This window comes from Alexandromys fortis, unplaced genomic scaffold (assembly GCF_014885135.2).
Source record: "Alexandromys fortis isolate MF-2015 unplaced genomic scaffold, M_Fortis_MF-2015_v1.1 scaffold_156, whole genome shotgun sequence".
In the NCBI taxonomy this organism is placed as follows: domain Eukaryota; kingdom Metazoa; phylum Chordata; class Mammalia; order Rodentia; family Cricetidae; genus Alexandromys; species Alexandromys fortis.
Window position 1 is genome coordinate 1,314,337 of NW_026068028.1, and position 20,865 is coordinate 1,335,201.

General features: G+C 49.3%; 1 protein-coding gene across 1 annotated transcript in view; it reads right to left on the reverse strand.

Annotated features, from left to right (window-relative positions):
- Positions 1 to 20,865, reverse strand: part of Pitpnc1 (phosphatidylinositol transfer protein cytoplasmic 1) — a 276,807-nt gene that overhangs the window by 88,597 nt on the left and 167,345 nt on the right. The window contains exon 5 of the mRNA XM_050164216.1: positions 5,975 to 6,046. Within this exon, the coding sequence (XP_050020173.1) occupies positions 5,975 to 6,046 (72 nt within the window). The remainder of the gene's footprint in view (positions 1 to 5,974; positions 6,047 to 20,865) is intronic.

Sequence of the window (20,865 nt, forward strand, 5' to 3'; positions counted from 1 at the left end):
GTGTGAGACCCTGATTCAGGATACCATGGAAAAGCTGGGTGCAGTCACATGTGCTGCACTCCCAATGCTGGGGAGATGGAAGCAGGAGGGTCCCCAAGGCTCACAGGGAGCCACTCAAGGTGAAGCGGTGACCTCTATGTTTAGTGAGAGACCCTACTTCAAAAATAATGTTGGAGAGCAGTTGAGAAAGACACATGACATTGACAACTCTCTCTCTCTCTCTCTCTCTCTCTCTCTCTCTCTCTCTCTCTCTCTCTCTCTCTCACACACACACACACACACACACACACACACACTTAAAAAAACAAGGCCTGAGGGAGGCTGTGTCTCAGTGTTAGAGTACTTGCTTAGCATGGACAAAACCCTGCCTTCTAACCCCAGAACCACAGACAAAGAGATGACTAAGGAGTGTAGAACAATCAGAAGCTGACTGAAACTTGAAAGCCATGGAAGGTCTTTCTCAGGACCCTAGAGTTCTGGAACCTTCTATATTTTGTTTCTTGTCTCCCTGGATAATTTTACCCATATCCACCTGAATCATGGTCTAAATCTCTACGAACCGTGACTTCGTATATCCATCCTACCTGTCATTTCCACTTGAAGGTCTCATGGAACCTCAGACATCATCCCGATTTACTTCTCAGAATATGTCTCTCCACTATTCCCCGGGAAGAACAGCGACACCATCATTGACCCAGTTAAAGACTAAAGCAAGAAACCCCAAGGTCATCCTTCTACCGCTTTCTCGTACACCGTATCAATTCCAACAGAAAGTAAATGTTTTGAAACATATCCATTTCTTTTGGTTTTGTTCATGGCTAACTTTTCAACCCAGGCCACTACCTTGGTTTGGATAATAGCAAAGCAAAACATCAGACAAAAATTCCCAAACTTGTCGCTGTGGAACAATCTCTGTACACTGCAGATATGTATTGCTCTCATTGGTTAATAAAGAACTGACTGGCCCATATAGCTGGGCAGGAGAGACTGGGAAAGTCAGATGAGGAGAATTCTGGGAAGATTAAGGATGGAGTCAGAAGAGCATCAGGAGACACAGAGGGAGCAAGACATGCTGGAAGACAGCTAAAGCCGGGAGCAATGTGGCAGCACATAGATGAATAGAAATGGGTTAAGTTATAAGAGCTAGTTGGTAAGAAGCCTGAGCTATTGACTGAGCATTTATAATTAATATTTAGTCTCCATGTCTGTTATTTGGAAACTAGAGGGTGGAAAAGAAAAGTCCCAAAATGTTTGTTTGACAATTTGGACCAAATCAAAATTTGATCAGGGACACACCATTAACTAGTATGGCCACCATGGAGGTGATGGGGACATCAGACATGTACACAGTACCTCTCTAGCTTCAGCTCCAGGAATCCTCCACACTCGCCAGCATTATCAAGTTCATATTCCTTCATAAAGAAACAGAGTCTCTGACTGGCCAAAGGAACGGCCTATTGTCAGAGATGGGCGCGAGCCCCGATCTATCTGCCTGTCTCATAAGAAACAGCCACCATCTTTCATTACAACACAGGCAGATTAGAAATTACACACTGTGAATATGTCTTCCAGGGATGGCTCTGTGAGATAGCTTAATTTCCTGGAACTGGAAAAGAGAGAGACACCCTTCTTTTTTTTTTTTTTTTTTTTTTTTTTTTTTTTTTACCAGAGAGAGGACTTGGCTCGAGGAGGAATTAGGTCCTTGATGACACATATGGCTAGCAAAATATAGGCAGGCTGAAGGTTACAAAAAGCAACCCCCCCATTCTTAAGTGTGAATGTGTCTGTATTTGTGTGTGTGAGTTGTGTGTCTGTATTTGTGCATGCACACACACATGTGGGTTGATGTTGGGATCCTTTGGGAATACCCTGCCACCTTAGCCTTGAGGCAGGGTCCATTAACCAAACCTGATTGGCTCTCTGAGATGGCTAGTCTTACTGTTAGTCAGCTTGCTCGCTCTGAGGAGCCATCTCTACCTCCTGAGGCTAGCATGACACGTGGGCTTCCATAGCCACCCGGCATTTAGGCATGTTTCTGGGGTTCCAAACTCTGGCCCTCACGTTTACAAGCCTGAACCATTTTCCCGGACCACAAAGACCCTTTGGGGATGCTTCTGTTTTCACGGGTCTGAAGAAGTGGAGCCATTTGGACAGCCTGCTTTACTAAATATTTATACACAAATCTGTGGGTGCTCAGCACTTTTGCCCCTTCGATCCACCTGGGAGGGTGTTAAAAATAGTAATGCCCAGATTCCACCTGTGATCAGTGAGATCATGGGCCCTTGGGTGTGGACAGGAGCTCAGCTTTCAGGATGATGTCATCACAAAGCGTTCATTAGAACCGCTGAGTAGGCTATCATGGTGGGCGAGGGTGGTATATACTCTAAACCCCACACCAAGGGAACAGAGGAGGCTCAGCCACGGATGGGGAGAACCCATGTGGAGAAATCAGTGTTTGAACAATCTGCACCTGTCCCCAAATAAACAAAAGCCCCAGAGGGATGGGCCCTAAGTAGTTAAGGCTTCTCCGTGAAATGGCTCAGCGGGTAAAGACACTTGCCACCGAGCCTGATGTATGGGGACCTATGTGGTAGAAAAGAGAGAAGCAATTCCTACAGGCCGTCCTCTGACTCCATTCGTGCACCATGGTATCATGCTCTTACACACACACACACACACACACACACACACACACACACGCACGCACTAAATGTATTAGCAATAAACAAGTTCTCAGGTGAGCTGGGTTTGGTGGCACATGCCTATAATCCCAGCAGCTAAGAGGCTCAGGAAAGAAGATGGTCCAAGAGAGAGGCCGGCCTGTGGGTGGATTTCAAGGCTAGCCTGGATCAGACAGACAAGCAAACAAGCTAGCTAGGTTAGGTGAGCCTGGCGCACAGCAGGGCTGAGAACTGCTGCTTTGCATGGTGCCTGCTTTGTTTAGAAGCGGAAGCAGAGGCCAGGCTGCCCTCATTAACCCCCTGGCACACTGTCACCCTGCAGCAGGTGTCACAGGAGGGGTCGCCCCTTCAGCTGAACCAGGCAGTGCTGAGCGCTGACTCTCAGTCTAGATTTATGGCCTTGAACAAACAACAGAACCTTGCTCTGGCATGGTCCCATCCTCCCCGGCGCTAATTAAGGCCTAAATAGTTCCCATCAGTTTGTGCATGAAATAAACGGGCATCAGTTTAAGACAACTTCCCCATTGTGTCCCGGCTGATGGAACCAGTTTGCAGGTTTACAAAAACATGCACTTAGCAGTTTCTTCTTTAATGAGAAGATGTTTCAGTCTAGTCATTCTGAAAATGTGTTTCTACTGGGTTTTGGATCACATTTATGACTGAGATGATAACTGGTAATAAGATAGCAACATGTACTCCATTCAGCCACTAATCAATGCAATTATCACCAGAGTCTTTCAATTTAATTATTGCTCCTTATCAGCATCCATTTCATTAAAATTTTGGCAGGTAGGGGTGGAAATGGCGCGGATAGACGCGCGAAGGATGGAAGCTGAATGATAAGAGCACGTACATAGAAGAGGCAGAGGTGAACCGCATTTAATAAATAATGATTCAGATACCCACAACCCACTGCCTTCTGCATTCTGCCTCCTCAACTCCGGGCAGAACAAGGCATTGGACTTGACCCCTACTGAGCAGAGCTACCTTGTCATCATTAGAATTAGATAAATACGCACTTAAAAGAGCCTTCCTTTTCTTCCTCCTGGGATCAACATTGAGGAGCTGCTGACTATGGAAGCTAGAGAAGGGTGCAGAGCCAAAGGGGGGCCTGATCAAGTGGAGCTGGGACTCTGCTCCAGTGGCCCCAGGAGTAACACACGGAGAACCGACAGCGGGGCCAGGCAGAGGCGAGCGTAGGAAGCCTCAAGATTGCAGGGGCCTTGTCAATCTGTGAGGTTCAAGACGCTCTCTCTGCCATCTATATACACACAGAGAGAGCTGATGTGAGTTAACTCACACGGAATGAAACTCAGAGACAGAGTCTGAGAAAAAGAATTTGTTTGGAAGGACTATTTTCAAAATTACTTTTATTTTTATTTTCTATATTGCCTACACGTACATCTGTGTACTGTGTGCACGCCCGACCAGGAAGGCCAGAAGAGGGAGGATGTCGGATCCCCTGGAACTGGAGTGATAGCCAGTTATGGGTGCTAACAAATGAACTCGGGTCTTTTGCAAGAGTAGCAAGTGCCCTTAACCTTTGAACCATTCATCTCTCCATTCCCCAAACCCACATTTTTTCCCCCAGCGGTGCTCGCCAGAGCAGTTCTGGCATCTGGTTTTCACTGTGCTTTTCCCGATTGCCCATAGCTCTGTCAGCACACTGAAGCTCATGTCCCTCTCCAGCGAGCAGCCAGGACTGAACTGGAGAAGGCAGGGCAGACCTTCAAAACCACAGACGAGAGCTGGGGAGAAGATGACTCGGGACGCAAACTGCTTGCTGTCCAAGCACGAGGACCTGAGATCAGAACTCTAGCACCAGCGAGGAAAGCTGGGCCTGAGAACCTTCCGCTTGCCTGTGCCCCCGTGCTAGTGAAGCCGAGACAGGCAGTTCCCTGGGGCAGCCTAGCAAGGTAAGGGAACTCTAGGTTCAGCGAGAGAAGTGTGCTCAGAAAATAAGACGGAGAGCGATTGAGAAACAGACACAATGTCGACCTCTGGCCCACACATAGATCCTCAAGTGGGGAAGAGTACCCCATGCTGTGTTAAAAATAGCATACCGTATGATTCAATCTGGGAGGAACTGGTTAAAAAAAATCACCAATATCTTGTAATGTGAGTCAAGGATAGGTAGTCATCTCTGAATCACGGGGTTACTCTTGGCTTCCCTTTCATTTAGGAGCTTTTTTCTTCATTGCATATTTGAAGTGTATATTAGCTGGGTGGTGGCGGGGCACGCCTTTAATCCCAGCACTCGGGAGGCAGAGGCAGGCGGATCTCTGAGTTTGAGGGCAGCCTGGTCTAAAGAGTGAGTTCCAGGACAGCCAGAGAAATCCAGTCTTGAAAAAAAGAAGGAAATAAAAGAAAGAAGGAAGGGAGGGAGGGAAGGAGGGAGGGAAAGAGGAAGGGAGCGAGGGAGGGAGGGAGGGAGAGAGGGAGGGAAATAGTTTGGGCTGGGAGACAGCTTAGTGACTAAAACACTTCCGCACAAGGGCCAGGGCCTTAGAAGAGAGACACAGATCCCCGGAACAAGGGGCTAGCCAGACTAGCCATATCAGGCAGCTCTGAGTTCAACTGAGAGATGCTGCCCCAATGAATAAAGTGGCGAGAGATCCAGGAGGACCTTTGACATCAACGTCAGGTCTCCATCTACACACAATCACATACGTGCATATGTATCCTAATGCACATGGACACCTATTCGCACATGAACACACATACACACATGCAGGTGCATCATCCACATATACCTATGAACAGAAAACCGAACCAAAACAAAACAAAGTAGTTTGCCATCACCCGAGGAGTCCAGCTTGCCTGTCATAATTCAAGAAGCAGAAACGACCAGGTATCGGCCAGGTTGGTCCTTGCCAATACTGTTATAGCAAGCATGCCCCAAGCACCTCCCATTCCCGATCCTGTTTCTGACCATTGTGTTTGACATATCCTTCTCAATGAGTAGCGGAGTTTGCTCAGAGCTGAGCCCATGCCCTGTGATCCCAGCACTGGAGAGGTGCAGTCAGAAATGGAATCAGAGAACTCTGAGTTTCCAGTCTCTCTACTTCTCATGGTAATCACTTCTTGCAAAGGGGCCCATTGGAAGGACACACACATTAGCAGAGAGGAAAGCTAGACTATAAGGTACACCAGGCCTGGCCCCAGAGGTCCAAGGCCAGAACCTCTCTCAGGTCCCAGGGACGGCCAGGACCGGGTGAGCTACTGTGACCTTCAGAGGCCATGACTTGAGAGCTGCACGGGGCCAGAGGACTACAAGAGGGCTGGCTACTCACGCTGTCGTTGCTGCCTTTGTTATCTTCGTACTTGGTTTCTATGTGGATGGAGAATTTCGGTAGGAAGGAGCACTGTGGAAAAAAAGCAGACTTTGATTAGCACTGCTTGTCACGTCCGTAGTATGGCTTGGGGCTGCTCGCCTGACCGTTAGGTTGGGAGCATAGATCTGTAGCAGGGATGGTAAGATATATTATACATCAATAACCACAGCCTGTAGGAGAAGCCACCGCCATGAGCATCATTTCTCCCGGAAGTCGGTGAGCAGTGTTGGGGAGGGGGATGGCGCGGAATCACATTCCCAGAGAGTCACTCTGCACGGTGAAGCCGGCTGCCAGCCACTGCCAGCCACTGCCAGCCACGGAGAGCAGATGCCTGTTACAGAAGCCACCTCCAGGTCTGCGGAGCTCACCTGCTCCCCAGGGACCCCACCGTAACCCCTGCGTTAATGTGCACACAAAATGAGGGAGGTGGCACAGTGCATCCTTGAGATCAGAGGTTCTTGGTCAGCTGGGTGTGTGTGAGCACAAGTGTGTGTGAGCACAAGTGTGATGTATGCAGACGTATGTGCGTGCATGCATGTGAGTATATAGATGCTGATGAACTGTTGGATATTTTCCTCAATCACTCTTCATCTCAAGTTTGGAAGTGGGGGTAGTGTGAGACAGCATCTCTCTGTGTGGTCCTGACGGTCCTGGAATTCACTACGTAGACCAGGCTGGCCTCAAACTTACAGAGATCCACTGGAATTAAAGGTGTATGTCACCATGCCTGGCTTTTTAAAATTTTTTTTTTTTAAAAGACATACAAGGTCTCTCACTGACCCTAGAGCTCACCAAGTTGGCTGGGTGAGTTGCAGGCATCCTCCTGCCTCCCTATTGCCAGCACTGATGTTAAGATAGGCACCCTGATTTTTTTTTTTAAGATAGGTTTCTCTGTGTAGCCCTGGTTGTCCTGGAACTAGCTCTGCAGACCAGGCTGGCTTTGAACGCAAAGACCCACCTGCCTCTGCCTCTCTAGTGCTAGGAGAAAGGCGAGCACCACCACCACCCAGCTGGCACATCTGTTCTTGCGTTTTATGTGGGTGCTGGGGCTCGAAGCACAGGTCACCATGCCCGCATGGCAATCACTACACCTACGAAGCAAGCTCCATCACCTCTCGAATGGATTTTAAATCTGTACCTTCAAGGGGTTGGCCAGATGAATCAACAGGAAAGGTACTTCCCACTCAAGCCTCATGACCTGCGTTCCATCCCTGGAACTCACGCAAAAAAAAGCCAGATGTGATAGTGCAAATCTATATTCCCAGTCTTCCTGCAGCAAATGGGAAGCAGAGGCAAGAATTTCCTGGAAGCCTGTGCGCCAGCTAGCCTGGGGGGTGCAGAGAATAACAAGAGAAATCCAGCCGCAAAATGAGGGGGAACATGAGCTCCAAATCTCTTGCCCTCTTCTGTCTACTAGTGATGCCACAAAGCATAAATAAAATGATGCAGCTGAAAACATGGTGTCAAGAGGCTAAGGGCATAGCTCCATGGTGGGGCATGTGCTTAGCATGTGCAAGGTCTTGAGCATGATCTTCAGAACTGAAACATGCACTTGTAATGGAGTAACAGCAGGGCTCAGCATGAGGCTGCCAGAGGCCTGAGCAACACAGGGGGCCAGAGACCTTATTTGCAAGGCTGCCGAGAGTCCCTAGCTCACCAGGCCCCATTGTATCTCATTTGAAAGGTCAGGCAGCCCGAGAAGAGGATGTTGGTGGACATGGGTGTGTCCAGCCCCCTCCTGGCACTGAGCTGGACATTATTGTTCTTGGACACCAGAGATGGGATGGATGGCTAATAGTTAAAATGACCCAGTGATTTCACTGAGACCTGCAGGTATTAGACATAAGAGACATGGCTTTCTCTGGTCACAGTCCCAAGAGGCTATGTTCTCTGACACAGGCATTTTCTGAATGTTTCCAAGGTCTTGAAGGTTTGCAAATTCCCCAAGGGGTAAATGCTAATATTATCATCCCTCCTTTCAAGATGAGGAATGGAGCCATAGAGAGGTTAAGTAAATGGCTTACAATCACACAGCTGGTGCATTACGACAGCCGTTCCAAAAGTTATGTAGCCTGGTCCCAGGGTCCACGATCTTGACTAGTACCCCCAGTGGTTCTCGGAGTGGGGCGAGGGGGGCGGTGTCTAGTCCAGTGACAACCGTAGCACTCTAGAATTCTGCTAGCAATGTAACGCTTAGGGGCCCACTCTGGAGCCTAGAGATGGGGTCCAGCAATGTGCGTTGCACCAGCTTACTGTTGCTGTGACCTGCTCCAGCGGGGAACCTGGCGTCATACCCCATTCATGGGTAGGAACTTTAAAAAGGGCAGCAGCTAAAGTCCTACTAATACCACCCGCAACTCATGGGCTTCCCCTCCACTCTACCCACACTCTCCTGTCAGCCTCGCCGAGACCCCGGGGATGTCTGTATAAGAAGGCAGAGGACGTGCCATGGTTAATTTTTCTGACACCACATGCCTGCGTGCACCTGGCCTCTACCCCGTCCGTCTTCATCTGAGAGAAGCAATCAGAGCCGTGACTAAGGAGCCACGGAGGCAACCGATTCCGGTAATTGCCTCGATGGAGACCGAGGCGCCGCGGTGATTTATTAGCACGTTCCTGGCTGTCTCCTGCCCAACCTCTCACTCGGTAGCCACTGCCCTCACACTCATTTCCAGGGACTTCCAGCAAGGAGGGCTGCTCGTGAGTCAAGACCCCGGAACCCCTGGGGCCCCTGGCAGAACCTTGATTGACTCGTGAGCATGGGAGATGTCCTTGCAGAGAGACCCTCTTGAAGATAACAAGCCTGGAGGGAAATCAATATTTGTACTTTCAAAGCTGTGATTCATCTGAGGGTCAATCCACTGAGGAGCGGGAGAAGGGGCAACGCAGGGTGTGAATCGGTTTGTGGAGCCAAGTGAAAAAAAAAAAACCGACATGGAGGCGTGTGCGCATGCGTGCCTGTATGTGTTCCTATGTGTCTGTGTATACGTGCTCCCGAGTGTCTTTCTCCACTACTTTTCACTTTGTGGTTTTGAGACGAAGTCTCTTGTTCAACCCCAACTTTGCTGACCAGGCTAAGTTGTGCAGTGTAAGATCTCAGCGATTGCTCCCGTCTGTTTCCACTAGCACACACCCCACAGTGCACCGATGCGCCAGGCTTTTGACGTGTGGGATAGGGATCCAAACTCGGGTCCTCACGCTTGTAACCAACGGGGTTCTCTCCCCAGCCTGTGGCTCCCCACCGCAACCACAAACTGATCTTCTAAAGCACTTACTTAGGTCAAGCAAATAAGCCCCAGGATTTGGGATCCAAACGCAAATATGAAATGCAAAAAGCTTGCATGAGAATTCGCAGGTGGTGTTATTTCGAGTGGAAGACGGAGGTTATTTTCCTACCAGAAAGCAACCCTGACTGCAACAGGGTTGCAGGTGCACCTGCCCTCAGTCAGGCAGCGGGAGGATGACGACCAGAGGAGCCCTGTCCTGGGTTGGAGACTGTTTTTTGAGGGGCGGCAGGTGAGGTGGGGCTGACAATCCCTTTGGGTTATCTGATGGCTCCTTCCTGGGGCGCTGGCATTTGAGAGTATCTCAAGATCAAATCAGAAGTCTGGGTCCTGCAAAATGGCTCAGTGGGGAAGGCAACATCCTGCCGAGCCTGACAGCGTGAGTTCAAGCCCCAGAAACCCAAATGGCCGAAGAAATGCCTGGACTCCTACAAATTGTCTTCTGATCTCTGCAGGTGCACCATGACTGCATGTGCATGTGCACACTCACATGCACGCACACACTCACACACATATACTGAATGTAAAGAAAACCAGAAGCTTCTATGGCTCCAGCTGTTTTAGAACTGCTGTTAAACTCTTAGGTGAGATGCTCATCTTTAAGAATGTTTCATAACTTTTTATTTTATTTTCTGTGTGCGGGTGCTTCGCCTGAATATATGTCTGTGCACCACATGCATGTAGTATCTGTGGGAGTCAGAAGGAAGCATGAATACCTGCGGGCTAGAGTTACAAACAGTTGTTGGGCATCAAGTGGGTGCCGGGAATGGAACCCAGGTCCTCTGGAAGAGCCACCAAATGCTCTTAACCAGCGAGCCACTTCTCAATTTTAAAATGTTTATTTTGAGATGAGCAACTGGGGGCAGACAGTCTAACCAAAATGAGCGAGCTCCAGGTCTCAAAAGGTGAACAAGGACTACGGAAGAGAGCCAAATGTCAGCCTCTGGCCTCTATTCACACATGCGTGCACACATACATAAATGAATAAAATGCTTGTCCCACGCAGGTCAGTGTTTGTAGAGACCCAGTGGATCTTGTAGGAGTTTGTTCTCTCCTTCTGCCATGTGGGTTTTGGAGGATTTGAACTCAGGTTGTCAGACTTGGTGAAAAGCACCTGTACCCACTGAGCCATTTCACTGGTCCAGATATCACAATTCAGTTTCACAGTTTGATGAGGACAGAGATCTTATCATGGAAACACCGACAACCTCCTTCCACCACTGCCAATCGTTCCATTATTTATTTCTGCTTCTTATTCTTCAAGAATCAGAGAACGGCATCACCGACTCCCCATTGCAAAATGCCACATGGAAAGACCTGATGTTCTTGTCAGTGACTTGGGCTCAGAAGGGAAATGCCTTGATGTTAACCATCCCCAGCCTCAGCTATCCCATTTCCAGAGAGGGGACAATCCTTCTGTCTCTATAGACATGCTCAGAAGATCGATGATTGTACAAGCACCTCTAGCTCACTTCCTGGCACACAGTAGCTGTATGGTAATAAAGAGACATTTGTACATGGCTTGCCTGGAATCTTGCTTGATTATCTTCTCTGTCTCCTCACAGCCCCAAAACACAAGAAATGTTTTATTTGTGTGCATGATGTGTTTGTGTGGTGTGTGCATGGTGTGTTTGCACATGTGTGTGTGGTGTGTTTGCACATGTGTGTGCTGTGGTGTGTATGTGTGCGTGCATTGTGTGTGGCATGTTTGCACGTGTGTGCTGTGGTGTGTATGTGTGCGTGCATTGTGTATGTGGTGTATTGGCATGTGCGCATGTGCGTGCATATGTGTGTGGTGTGGCACGTGTGTATGTGTGGTGTGTGTATATACATCTGTGTGCAAACAGTGGCCAAAGGAAGATGTCTCGTTTCCTCTAGCCCTCTCCACCTTCCCTCTCTGAACACGGAGCTCATGTTTCCCAGTCACGATCACCTAGCCCGTTACATAGGCGCTAGAACCCAAACTCAAGCACTCGTGCTAGCAGAGCGAGCTCTTTGACCCTTGGGCCGCCATCTCTCTAGGCCAAAGTGTCCTATGCTTCCAAACAGATCTACGCTGACATTCTTCATTGCTCCTTGCTCCATCTGTAACCAACCCTGCTTCTGTCTTCATCGCCAAATGTCAGAGATTGCTGGCTCCCCTCTTGCCTCTCTCCTCTTCTCACCCAGTCTTGGATGGAGGTGACAAGCTCCAAGTATTTCTGAACCAGCATCGCCTTCCATCTACACCCTAGGGAGCCCCCCACTGTTGCTATTCCCCCATTCTGCACAGCAGCTGGCTTTGCAGCCCCCACCCCCTGCATCCTGACATAAGCTGTCCCACCACCCTCTCCCTTCTCACCTCAACTGCTTCTTTCCCTCAGCCACTCTGGGAAGATCCTTCCCAAACCAACACCTCTATTTCCAACTTCCCACACCTCCAGCTGCTGTGGGCCACCCCCAGGGAGAGGCCTATAGACACACCGAACCTCAAGGTTTTCCTGGCCTGTGTGACTTCCTAGAGACATTAAAATGAATCACCATGAACTTGGAGGCTGGAAACCGGGGATCAAGGCATGGACCAGAGCACACTCCCTCCACAGAACCAGAAAAGGAGCTGTCCTAGCCTCTTCCAGCTTCTGATTGACCCAAGCATCCTTGATTGTCTACATAAAACTCTATCACATAGCCTTCATATCTTTGGACCTCCTCCTCCCTCCCATCTTCTTCCTCTCTCTTCTGCCCCCCCCTTTTTTTTGTTTGTTTTCGAGACAGAATTTCTCTGTGAAACAACCCTGCCTGCTCTGCCTCCTGAGTGCTGGGATTAAAGGCATTCGCCCCCCCCCCCCCCCGCTTTTTTTCCCCATTTTCTTTATTTGGTTTTCTCCTTCATTTAAAGAAAATATTTTAACTTCTTAAAAATATGTGTATGAGTCGGGCGATGGTGGCACTCAGAAGGTAGAGGCAGGCAGATTTCTGTGAGTTCAAGGACAGACTGGTCTACAGAGCTAATTCCAGGACAGCTAGGGCTGTTACACAGAGAAATGCTGTCTCGAAAAAGAAAGAAAGAAAGAAAGGAAGAAAGAAAGAAAGAAAGAAAGAAAGGAAGGAAGGAAGGAAGGAAGGAAAGAAAGAAAAAATTGTGTGTGTGTGTGAGTGGGCACACCTGAGAGCGGTGTCCAGCCCAAGGAACCCAGAAGTTTGGGCACTGCCCATTGTGAGTGGTGGGAAGTGAACTTGGGCTCTCTGCAAGAGCAATACTTGTTCTTAACCACTAAGCTTTCCCTCCAGACCCTTTTCTCTTTCTAGAATTAGAGATGCAACCCAGGGCCTTGTGTATGCTAAGTGCTCACTCTACCCTGAGCTTATGGGGGTCAGAGGACAACGTGTGGGTCCTGCTTCTGTCTTCTTACTATGCCAGTCTTGGGGATCTAATTCATGTCCCTGGGCTGGATCACAGGCACCGTCACCCTCAGAGCCACCTTGCTGGTCCCACCAGCCCTCTTTGACTTTGCATTTTGCCATGGGGGTCAATGAGACATAAACTCATTCCGCAGCCCAGGCAGGCACCCCAAGTAGCCGTGGTAGGAGTTTGGAGCCACTAGTGCGCGGAGGCCCATGCACTATCTAGATCCACCACCCATTCCCACCACCTCCAGCTGCCGGGCTTTGTGTGCACAGTTCTCCCGAGGAAATCCTAGCCAAAGGCTATCCCTGTCACCACTCCTGAGTGACCTTCCCCTGTGAGCAGACAGGGGTCTGCCTATCTCATCAGAGCCCCCTCCCCCGCCCCTGCCATCGTTCCTCTTTGCTGCCTGTGTCACCTCCCCAGCCACACGAGCTCTGACATGATTTCACTTCCCCATCAAGTCCTATTGCCATTGGGAATGACATACAGCAGTCGTGGCGGTTGCTGCTCATCAGTATCCGAGCTGCATATTCAACTTCCCCCAATAATACTTCCTGTGGGGGCTGGAGGGATGGCTCAGTGGTTGAGAGCATTGACTGATCTTCCAGAGGTCCTGAGTTCAATTCCCAGCAACCACATGGTGGCCCACAACCATCTGTAATGAGGTCTGGTGCCCTCTTCTGGCTAACAATATGCAAAATAAATAAATAAATAAATAAATATTAAAAAATAATAATACTTCCTGTGAGTTACTCACAGAAAGGACTACACCAGTAACCCAATCCAGGGGAAAGAAGAGAGACTTTCACCTTCCAACCCTGGACTCGCAAAATTTGCATCATCTTCTAAAAAATATGGACATGTTTCCTTGGGTGAGAAGGGTTCCATGCCACTGAGGGACCTGTCATGAGGGAGAAGCCTGAGGCAATGATGTCTGAACCTGCTGTGAGGAGCGAGAGGCCACAGTCTGAGCCACAGTATAAAGCGGGTAGGAGCCCAAGGGATGTGGGAGGTCTCTGTTGCTTTCTAAGGCAGTCATTCGGGAGTGTGTCAGGCCAGACCCACAATGTGAAGGGAAGGCTCTAAACTCAAGGCAGACCGATTTCCGAGATGGTCTCAGAGCCACAGGTGCTCACAAGGGGCTGGGCTTCACTGCATGGTCACCTAGCAGATTAAGTCCAACCAGTGGCCCACAGGCTGAGTGCATCCCGGGATGGGTATGAATGCGGCTCAACTCAGACGACAAGGTCGTGCTGTGTTGTCAGATGTTTGGACACCCCTGCAGGAGTCTCTGATTGACAGTTCTGAGATTTGATCAGTGTACGTAAGACTTCGTTTTATTTGCTTACCTGCTTGTCTGTTTATTTGGGCAGGATTTCACTAGGTAGCCCAGGCTAGGCTGACTGCCTCGGCTTCCCAAACAGTTGGAGCAAAGCCCTGTACCATGACACGTGACTTAGGTGGGGAAGAGGCCCCTGAAACCTGCAGGGAGAGCTGAATGGAGAATGGGAACTGAGCCCTTTGATCACAAGGAAGCGAACGAAGGCTGAGAGCAGAAGAGAACCCAGAAGGCTGCATGAAATGTGAGCCATGGCTGACACTTCAATTTCAACCCAGGCAAGGACTCAGCTAACTTTCGCATAGATCGCTACTCCCATGGAGACGGCAAGATAATAAACTGATGATGCTTGCAGTTGCTGAGTTTTGTGGGAAATCTGCCCCACAGCAGTGGAAGAGCCTGCCCACCGCTCTCCTTCCAGATGGCCCATCTGGCCCTTATCCATGTAAGTGTCACTCCCTTGGAGGTTTGAACATGTCCGGGGAACCTGTGCTCCTCCTGACTGAGCCATCGACCCTCAAAGGGCTTGCCGATGTCCACTGTTTATGACCCAGTGAGACAGTTACTACTAAGGCATGCCAGGAAGCTTGTCCCTAGCTGCAGCCCACATCCGGAAGTGGGCACCTTGCCCATAGGGAGGAAGGATGCTGCTTTATTAGAAGCAAAATCCAGGTTTTGGAGGAAAGCAGAATTTTGTTCAAGTCCCAGATTCTTTGCTCACGCACTTTGTGATTCTCGGCAAACTTGTTGGTTGTCCCCAACTATCACACCAAAATGGTTTCAATCTCAGCTATCGAGCAAGGATTAAAAAGACAGCAGATGTCAGATTCCAAGCAGTGTCCGATGGAAGAGGCTTGGGGTGAAGTTGGCCTATTGCCTGTACCCCTGTCCACGGAATACCCGTAGCCGTGTGGACAAGCTAACATGCTGGAGTGCAGATAGATTTGCCACTGTGAACACGTGAGGGTATGATGGAAGCTGTGGCTCGCTGACCAGACGTCCCATGACATGAATGGTGGCCAAGATCTAGGGCACAGTGGGCTTGCGCACTCTGAACCCATGGCCTGCTCTGTGACTCTGATTACGGAGCCCCACTTTCCTGGCTCCATCTTTGACAGTTTACTCTTAAGTCGGTGCATTCTTCTGGGCCTCCGCTTTCGGCTTGCATTCTACCCCCTGCCCACTTCATGTCGAGAAACAAAAATTCCAATGGGTACCTTTCTGTCTCCTAGATCTAAATATTAATTATGGTCAGCTTATAAAACCTGAGGCTCAGAGAAGCCACCAAATAGCACTGTGAAAAATGGAGCAATTGCGTGCGCAGGGGCCGTGTGTGATGACGCTGCTCAGGACAGTGACTCCTGAGCTCTTGTCCCTACCAAAAACAGTATCAGAGCCATGAAGAAACCAGGGCAACAGGACACACACTGTCTTCTCACTGTAGCTTTGATTTTTTCCCCAAGAAGAATGGCACTGGGTCCTTGCCATCTGCTCCCTGCCACCACTGGCTTCCTTTGTGTGCCGAATCTGTGTATGGCTAATTGGAGATCCGACCCGTTAGAATCTACTGAGCTCAACCTCCCATTGTAACACGGTCATACGGTGCCTACAAAACCTCAGCCGTGAGACCCAGCCAGGGTTCAGAGGCGGACGGTTCTTTGTTGAACACTGAAATGAACCCATTTGAAGTTTTGAGAAGCGATGCGGGTGGGAGGGAGATGTGAGGTGTCTGGGACTCTGCGAGAATAATTTCCAGACGCGAGGCCTCCCAGATCCACTGTCGGGAAATGCAAATGCGAGCAGCTTGTACCAAATGCAAGGTGGAGCCGCTCTCCCAATCCACTACAGACTCGCTTTGGAAAAGACGAAAGAGCTATTTTTGGTCCTGTGATTGATCAGGGTTGCCATGGTGATAAGAAACACTTAGGAGAACAAAACTAAATGTAAGCAAACTGAAGTCTTAAAGGGAAAGGGGCAAAGACGCACAAGAAACGTCAGAGTCTACCTGAGGGGTGTGGGCAAGCCATCGCTGCAGAGACCAACCACGTCTGTACAGAGTAAGCAGAGAGTGGCCATGGGGACAAGTGCGAGGTTCCCCAGGACCCCGAGCTCTAGAAGAAAGGAGTAGCCAAACTTCCGGGAGCATGGGACCATTCACTTCAAAGATTGTCATTGAGGATGCAATACTCCTCTGGCACTTGACTTGTAGCTGACACACTATAAGCTAGGGCATTTTTCCAGCAAAAAATACCAACATGATTCTCCACAACATCATATTTCTAATGGTATTTCACCTGCCAACCCCTTCAAAAAGCTCCAGCCTTTCTATGATGGTCTTCTTTTAGAGAGCTGGTGGGATTTCTCCCCCTCCATTTAGATGCTTTTTTCAAGGGCTGAGGTATTGTTAGCTCAGTGGTAGAGTGCACGGTTAGCATGTGTGAGGCAGTCAAGTGCACAGTTATCGTGTGTGAGGCGGTAGAGCACACGGTTAGCGTGAGTAAGGCGGTAGAGCGCATGGGCAGCGTGTGTGAAACAGTCGAGCGCAAGGTTAGCGTGTGTGAGGCAGTCGAGTGCACGGTTAGCGTGTGTGAGGCGGTAGAGCACACGGTTAGCGTGTGTGAGGCAGTCGCACTGTTAGTGTGTGTGAGGCGGTCGAGCGCACGGTCAGTGTGTGTGAGGCGGTAGAGCGCATGGTTATTATATAATATAAAAATATTGCATCTGTCTTCTGAGTGCTGGGATTAAAGATCCCAATACTATCACAGCCTGGGCTAGATTTTTTTTTAACGATTTATTTATTTATTAATTCAGTGTTCTGCCTGCATGTATGCTGGCAGACCAGAAGAGGGCACCAGATCTCACTTCAGATGGTTGTGAGCCACCATGTGGTTGCTGGGAATTGAACTTAGGACCTTTGGAAGAGCAGCCAGTGTTCTTAACCTCTGAGTCATCTCTCCAGACCCCTATTTTTAGACTTAAAAACAAAATGATTTCCTACCCAGGTGGATATGGCGCACGCCTTTAATCCCAGCACTCGGGAGGCAGAGGCAGGTGGATCTCTGTGAGTTTGGGGTTAGCCTGGTCTACAAGAACTAGTTCTAGGACAGGTGCCAAAGCTACAGAGAAACTTGATCTTCAAAAACCAAAAAAAAATTTTTGTTTTTTTTCAAGACAGGGTTTCTCCATGCAGCCCTGGCTGTCCTGGAACTCATTCTGTAGACCAGGCTGACCTTGAACTAACAGAGATCTGACTGCCTCTGCCTCTGCCTCCCGAGTGCTGGAATTAAAGGTGTGCACCATCACTACCTGGTTATTAGTTTTTTTTTAAACCTCTATCTGGAGCCCTGTTTGTTCCTTGCTATCTTGTCCTGACAAAGCTGATGAGTATTTCCTGCCTCAAACAAACGGAAACCTCCACGAGGACTAAGGGAGCCCCCAACAAGGACAGCGATGGCCTGGCGTTGGGTATATTGGAGACATTCCCAAGTAATGTGATCTAAGACAGGGGATTTCAACTTGAGATGGAGTCATTACTAAAACTGAGTGTGTCAGTGTTTCTTTTCACAAACAGGAAACACGTCTAGAACGTTCCAGAGTGGTAGTGAGACCAGGTACCAGGTATAGTGTTTAGAGTTTACTCCTGGGGCTGGAGGCACTAGTCAGTGAGAAAAGTTAGTCTGGCTTATGCAAGAGAAGGCTGCTGCCTTAGATGTGGGGACAGTGGATGTCCCAGTAGGCTCTCCATCTGCCCTTCCCTCCCTCGTGTCTGTATATATATATATATATATACTTCTGTGGAGGCTGGAGGTGAATCTTAGGCATCATTCTTCAGGGATCATCCAGCTTGTTTTGAGGCAGGGTCTCTCACCTGTCTGGGGCTCACAAAGTAGACTAGCCTAGCTGGCCACTGAGTCCTAGTAAGTCCCAGTAAGCTACCAGTCTGCTTCTACAGTGCCAGGATTAGAAAGAAATGGTTAATAAACCGCTAAGCATTTCCATGAGTGCTGGGATGCAAACTCCAGTCCTCAAGCTTGGATGGCAATACACTGTGGGCTGAGTCCTCTCCCTATAGCCCATCCCCGGAGCTTCTTCCTTCCAAACTCTTTTTCCTTTCTCCTCCCTTTCCTCCCTTCCGAGTCCTCTTCTCCCCTCCCATTCCTGGCTGGCTTCGAGCTCAACAGAACTGGGCCAGCCTTGAACTTGCACCGCTCCGTTCCTCCCATTGGCCTCTCAACTGCGAGAATTACAGGTTTCAGTCACCACGTCCCCATGTCCTGCCTTAGGATGTAGATCTTAAGGTACCATCCCACTTTAATTTTCTTCACTTTTATCTGGAGTTTCGGTGGTGGGGGGGGTTGTTTGCTTGTTGTTTTGTTTTTGTGAGTTTTTTGTTTTGAGACAGGCTTTCTGTACCATAGTCCCTGTAGTCCAGGAACTAACTATGTAGACCAGGCTGGCCTCCAACTCACAGAAACACACCTACCTCTGTCTCCTGAATGCTGGGATTAAGGCCATTTTTTTTTTTAGCTTTCCACGCTGACAGAAATTTTGTCTTAGAAGGTAAAATAAAAATTTCTCATTTGTGCATGGAAGTCTTTAAAACACACATCAGTGTCAAGGAGGCGTGTGTTCCCCTGGACCTCATCTGATTGGACACTCCGGGATCATGCTGTCTGGGTTCTGGGGGCCAGCTATGACTGCCCCTAGATAGGGTCGGTGGTCACGCTGAAAGGGTAGCTGGGGGGTGGGGACAGCAGACAAGATAGTTCTGGAAAAGCATCTTCAGAACTCAAGTGTGGGGGGGGGGCGGGAGAGTAACAATTGTAAAGCCAAGAGGATGAGACAAAGAAGGCATAGAAATAAGAGCACCAAGGATGAATCAGAGTGACTCCCCAAATACACGCTGCACAGGAAGACACACGTGGCCAAGAAGAATGGCGGGGGTCTGAAAGAGAAGTGGAGGAGGGTGAGAGGAAGCGAGTGCGGCAGGCAGAGCCGGAAAGAGCTGGAAACAGCTGCCTGTCTCCCAGCCCACGGCGAGGAAATACGCTTCGGGCTCTCCACGCTGCTGTCAGCCCGGCACACAGCTCCATCCATTCATTAGTTCAGTCATTGATGGAGCATTCCGCCATCCTCTCCAGAGCACAGCAGCAGCAGCTCGCTGGAGAAGCAAGGCCAGGAGGGAGAAGCAGCGGAACGCATGAATGAAAGCCGGCTTTCTGAATGGAGCGTGATCTGCCATTGGCACTTCCAGGGCAAGGAAATGAAATTCAGGCTCACACAATCTGGAGCTAGGCTCATCGAGGCAGAAATGAGTGGAGGGTATGTGTGAACACAGTAAAGGCAAGACAAGAATTTAAAGAGACAGGCTGACCACCTCCACAAGCAGGAAAGAGCTAGAGTGAATCCTCAGACGCAGGTACTCAGGTAGGAAACATTAAGATGGCACACCCGAGCTGAGGCAACTGAGGCAATGGCCCAGCAGGGAAGAGTGCTTGCTGCACAAGGAGAAGGACCCGAGTTCAAATCCCCAGCATTCACATAGAAAACCAGATATGGTTCCCTGCACGCCTGTAAACCCTGGTTCTGTGGGGGGACAGACAGGACAGTCACTGGAACTTGCTGGTTACAAGCCCAGCTTCAGGTTCAGAGAGAAGCCCTGTCTCAAGAAAACAATGTGGGGAAGTTGTTAGAATGGGAAATCCACATCCTCCTCTGTGTGTGTCCTCTCTCTCTCTCTCTCTTTCTCTCTCTCTCTCTCTCTCTCTCTCTCTCTCTCTCTCACACACACACACACACACACACATACACAAATTGACTAAAGAAAACTAAAATTTTCATGTCTGCAAGTGGAAAATAAGCAGAGACAAAAAGATGTATTTCCAAGTCAAATCTACTGAATAGTCCTTTAAAAGTATATTTTCTGACATTGGAAAGATGCCCAGGGGTACGGAGGCTTCCTGTCAACACCTGAAGACCAGGACACACAGGGGGAAGGAGAGAAACAAGTGCTACAGAGTTGTTCTCTGGTCTCTAGATAGTGTGTTAGCGTGTACCCACAAAGAAAGAAATGTAATAAAAACAATTTCTTCAGGTGCGGTGGCACACACCTGTAATCCCAGAGGCAGAGGCAGGCGGATCTCGGTGAGTTCAAGGCCAGTCTGGTCTACAGAGTGAGTTCCAGGACAGCCAGAGCTACACAGAGAGAAGCCTTGTCTCAAAAAACAAAAGATATTAAAACAAAACGGAGCCAGGTGGTGGCTCCGGCAGAGGCAGGAGGATCTCTGTGAGTTCGAGGCCAGCCTGGTCTACAAGAGCTAGTTCCTTGACAGGCTCCAAAGCTAGAGAGAAACCCTGTCTGGAAAAACTAAAAACAACAAGAACAAAAAGGCACTTTCCCCCTGATGACTGCCCCGTGTCCTGTCATCCTGAGCGAGCAACACTACAATTGGAGACAAGTCTACCCTGTGACAGCAGATGACATGATCTGTCACCTGCTCTTTCCCCCCACAATGGCTGAATTCACTTTCTCTGGACTTGGAAGTGGCCAGAACACAAACAGAAGTGGCTGTCCAAGGCCCCGGCTTGCTAGGCACTAACTGGCTAGCTGTGGGGTGGGGAGACACACCTCCCCAGGACCAGAGCTTCTGGGAACATTCTGTTTTATAGCTGGCTGACCCTCAGAACCAGTTCGTCTTTCACATGGACACTCTTGCTGTTTGGGTGTTGAGTGTCCCCAAGAGGCCTAGCATTTAAGGCTCTCGCACTAGCGGTGCGGCTGGAGGTATGCCCTAGTGGGAAAACTGGCAACAGTTGAGAGAACGGGACCCTGGTCTCC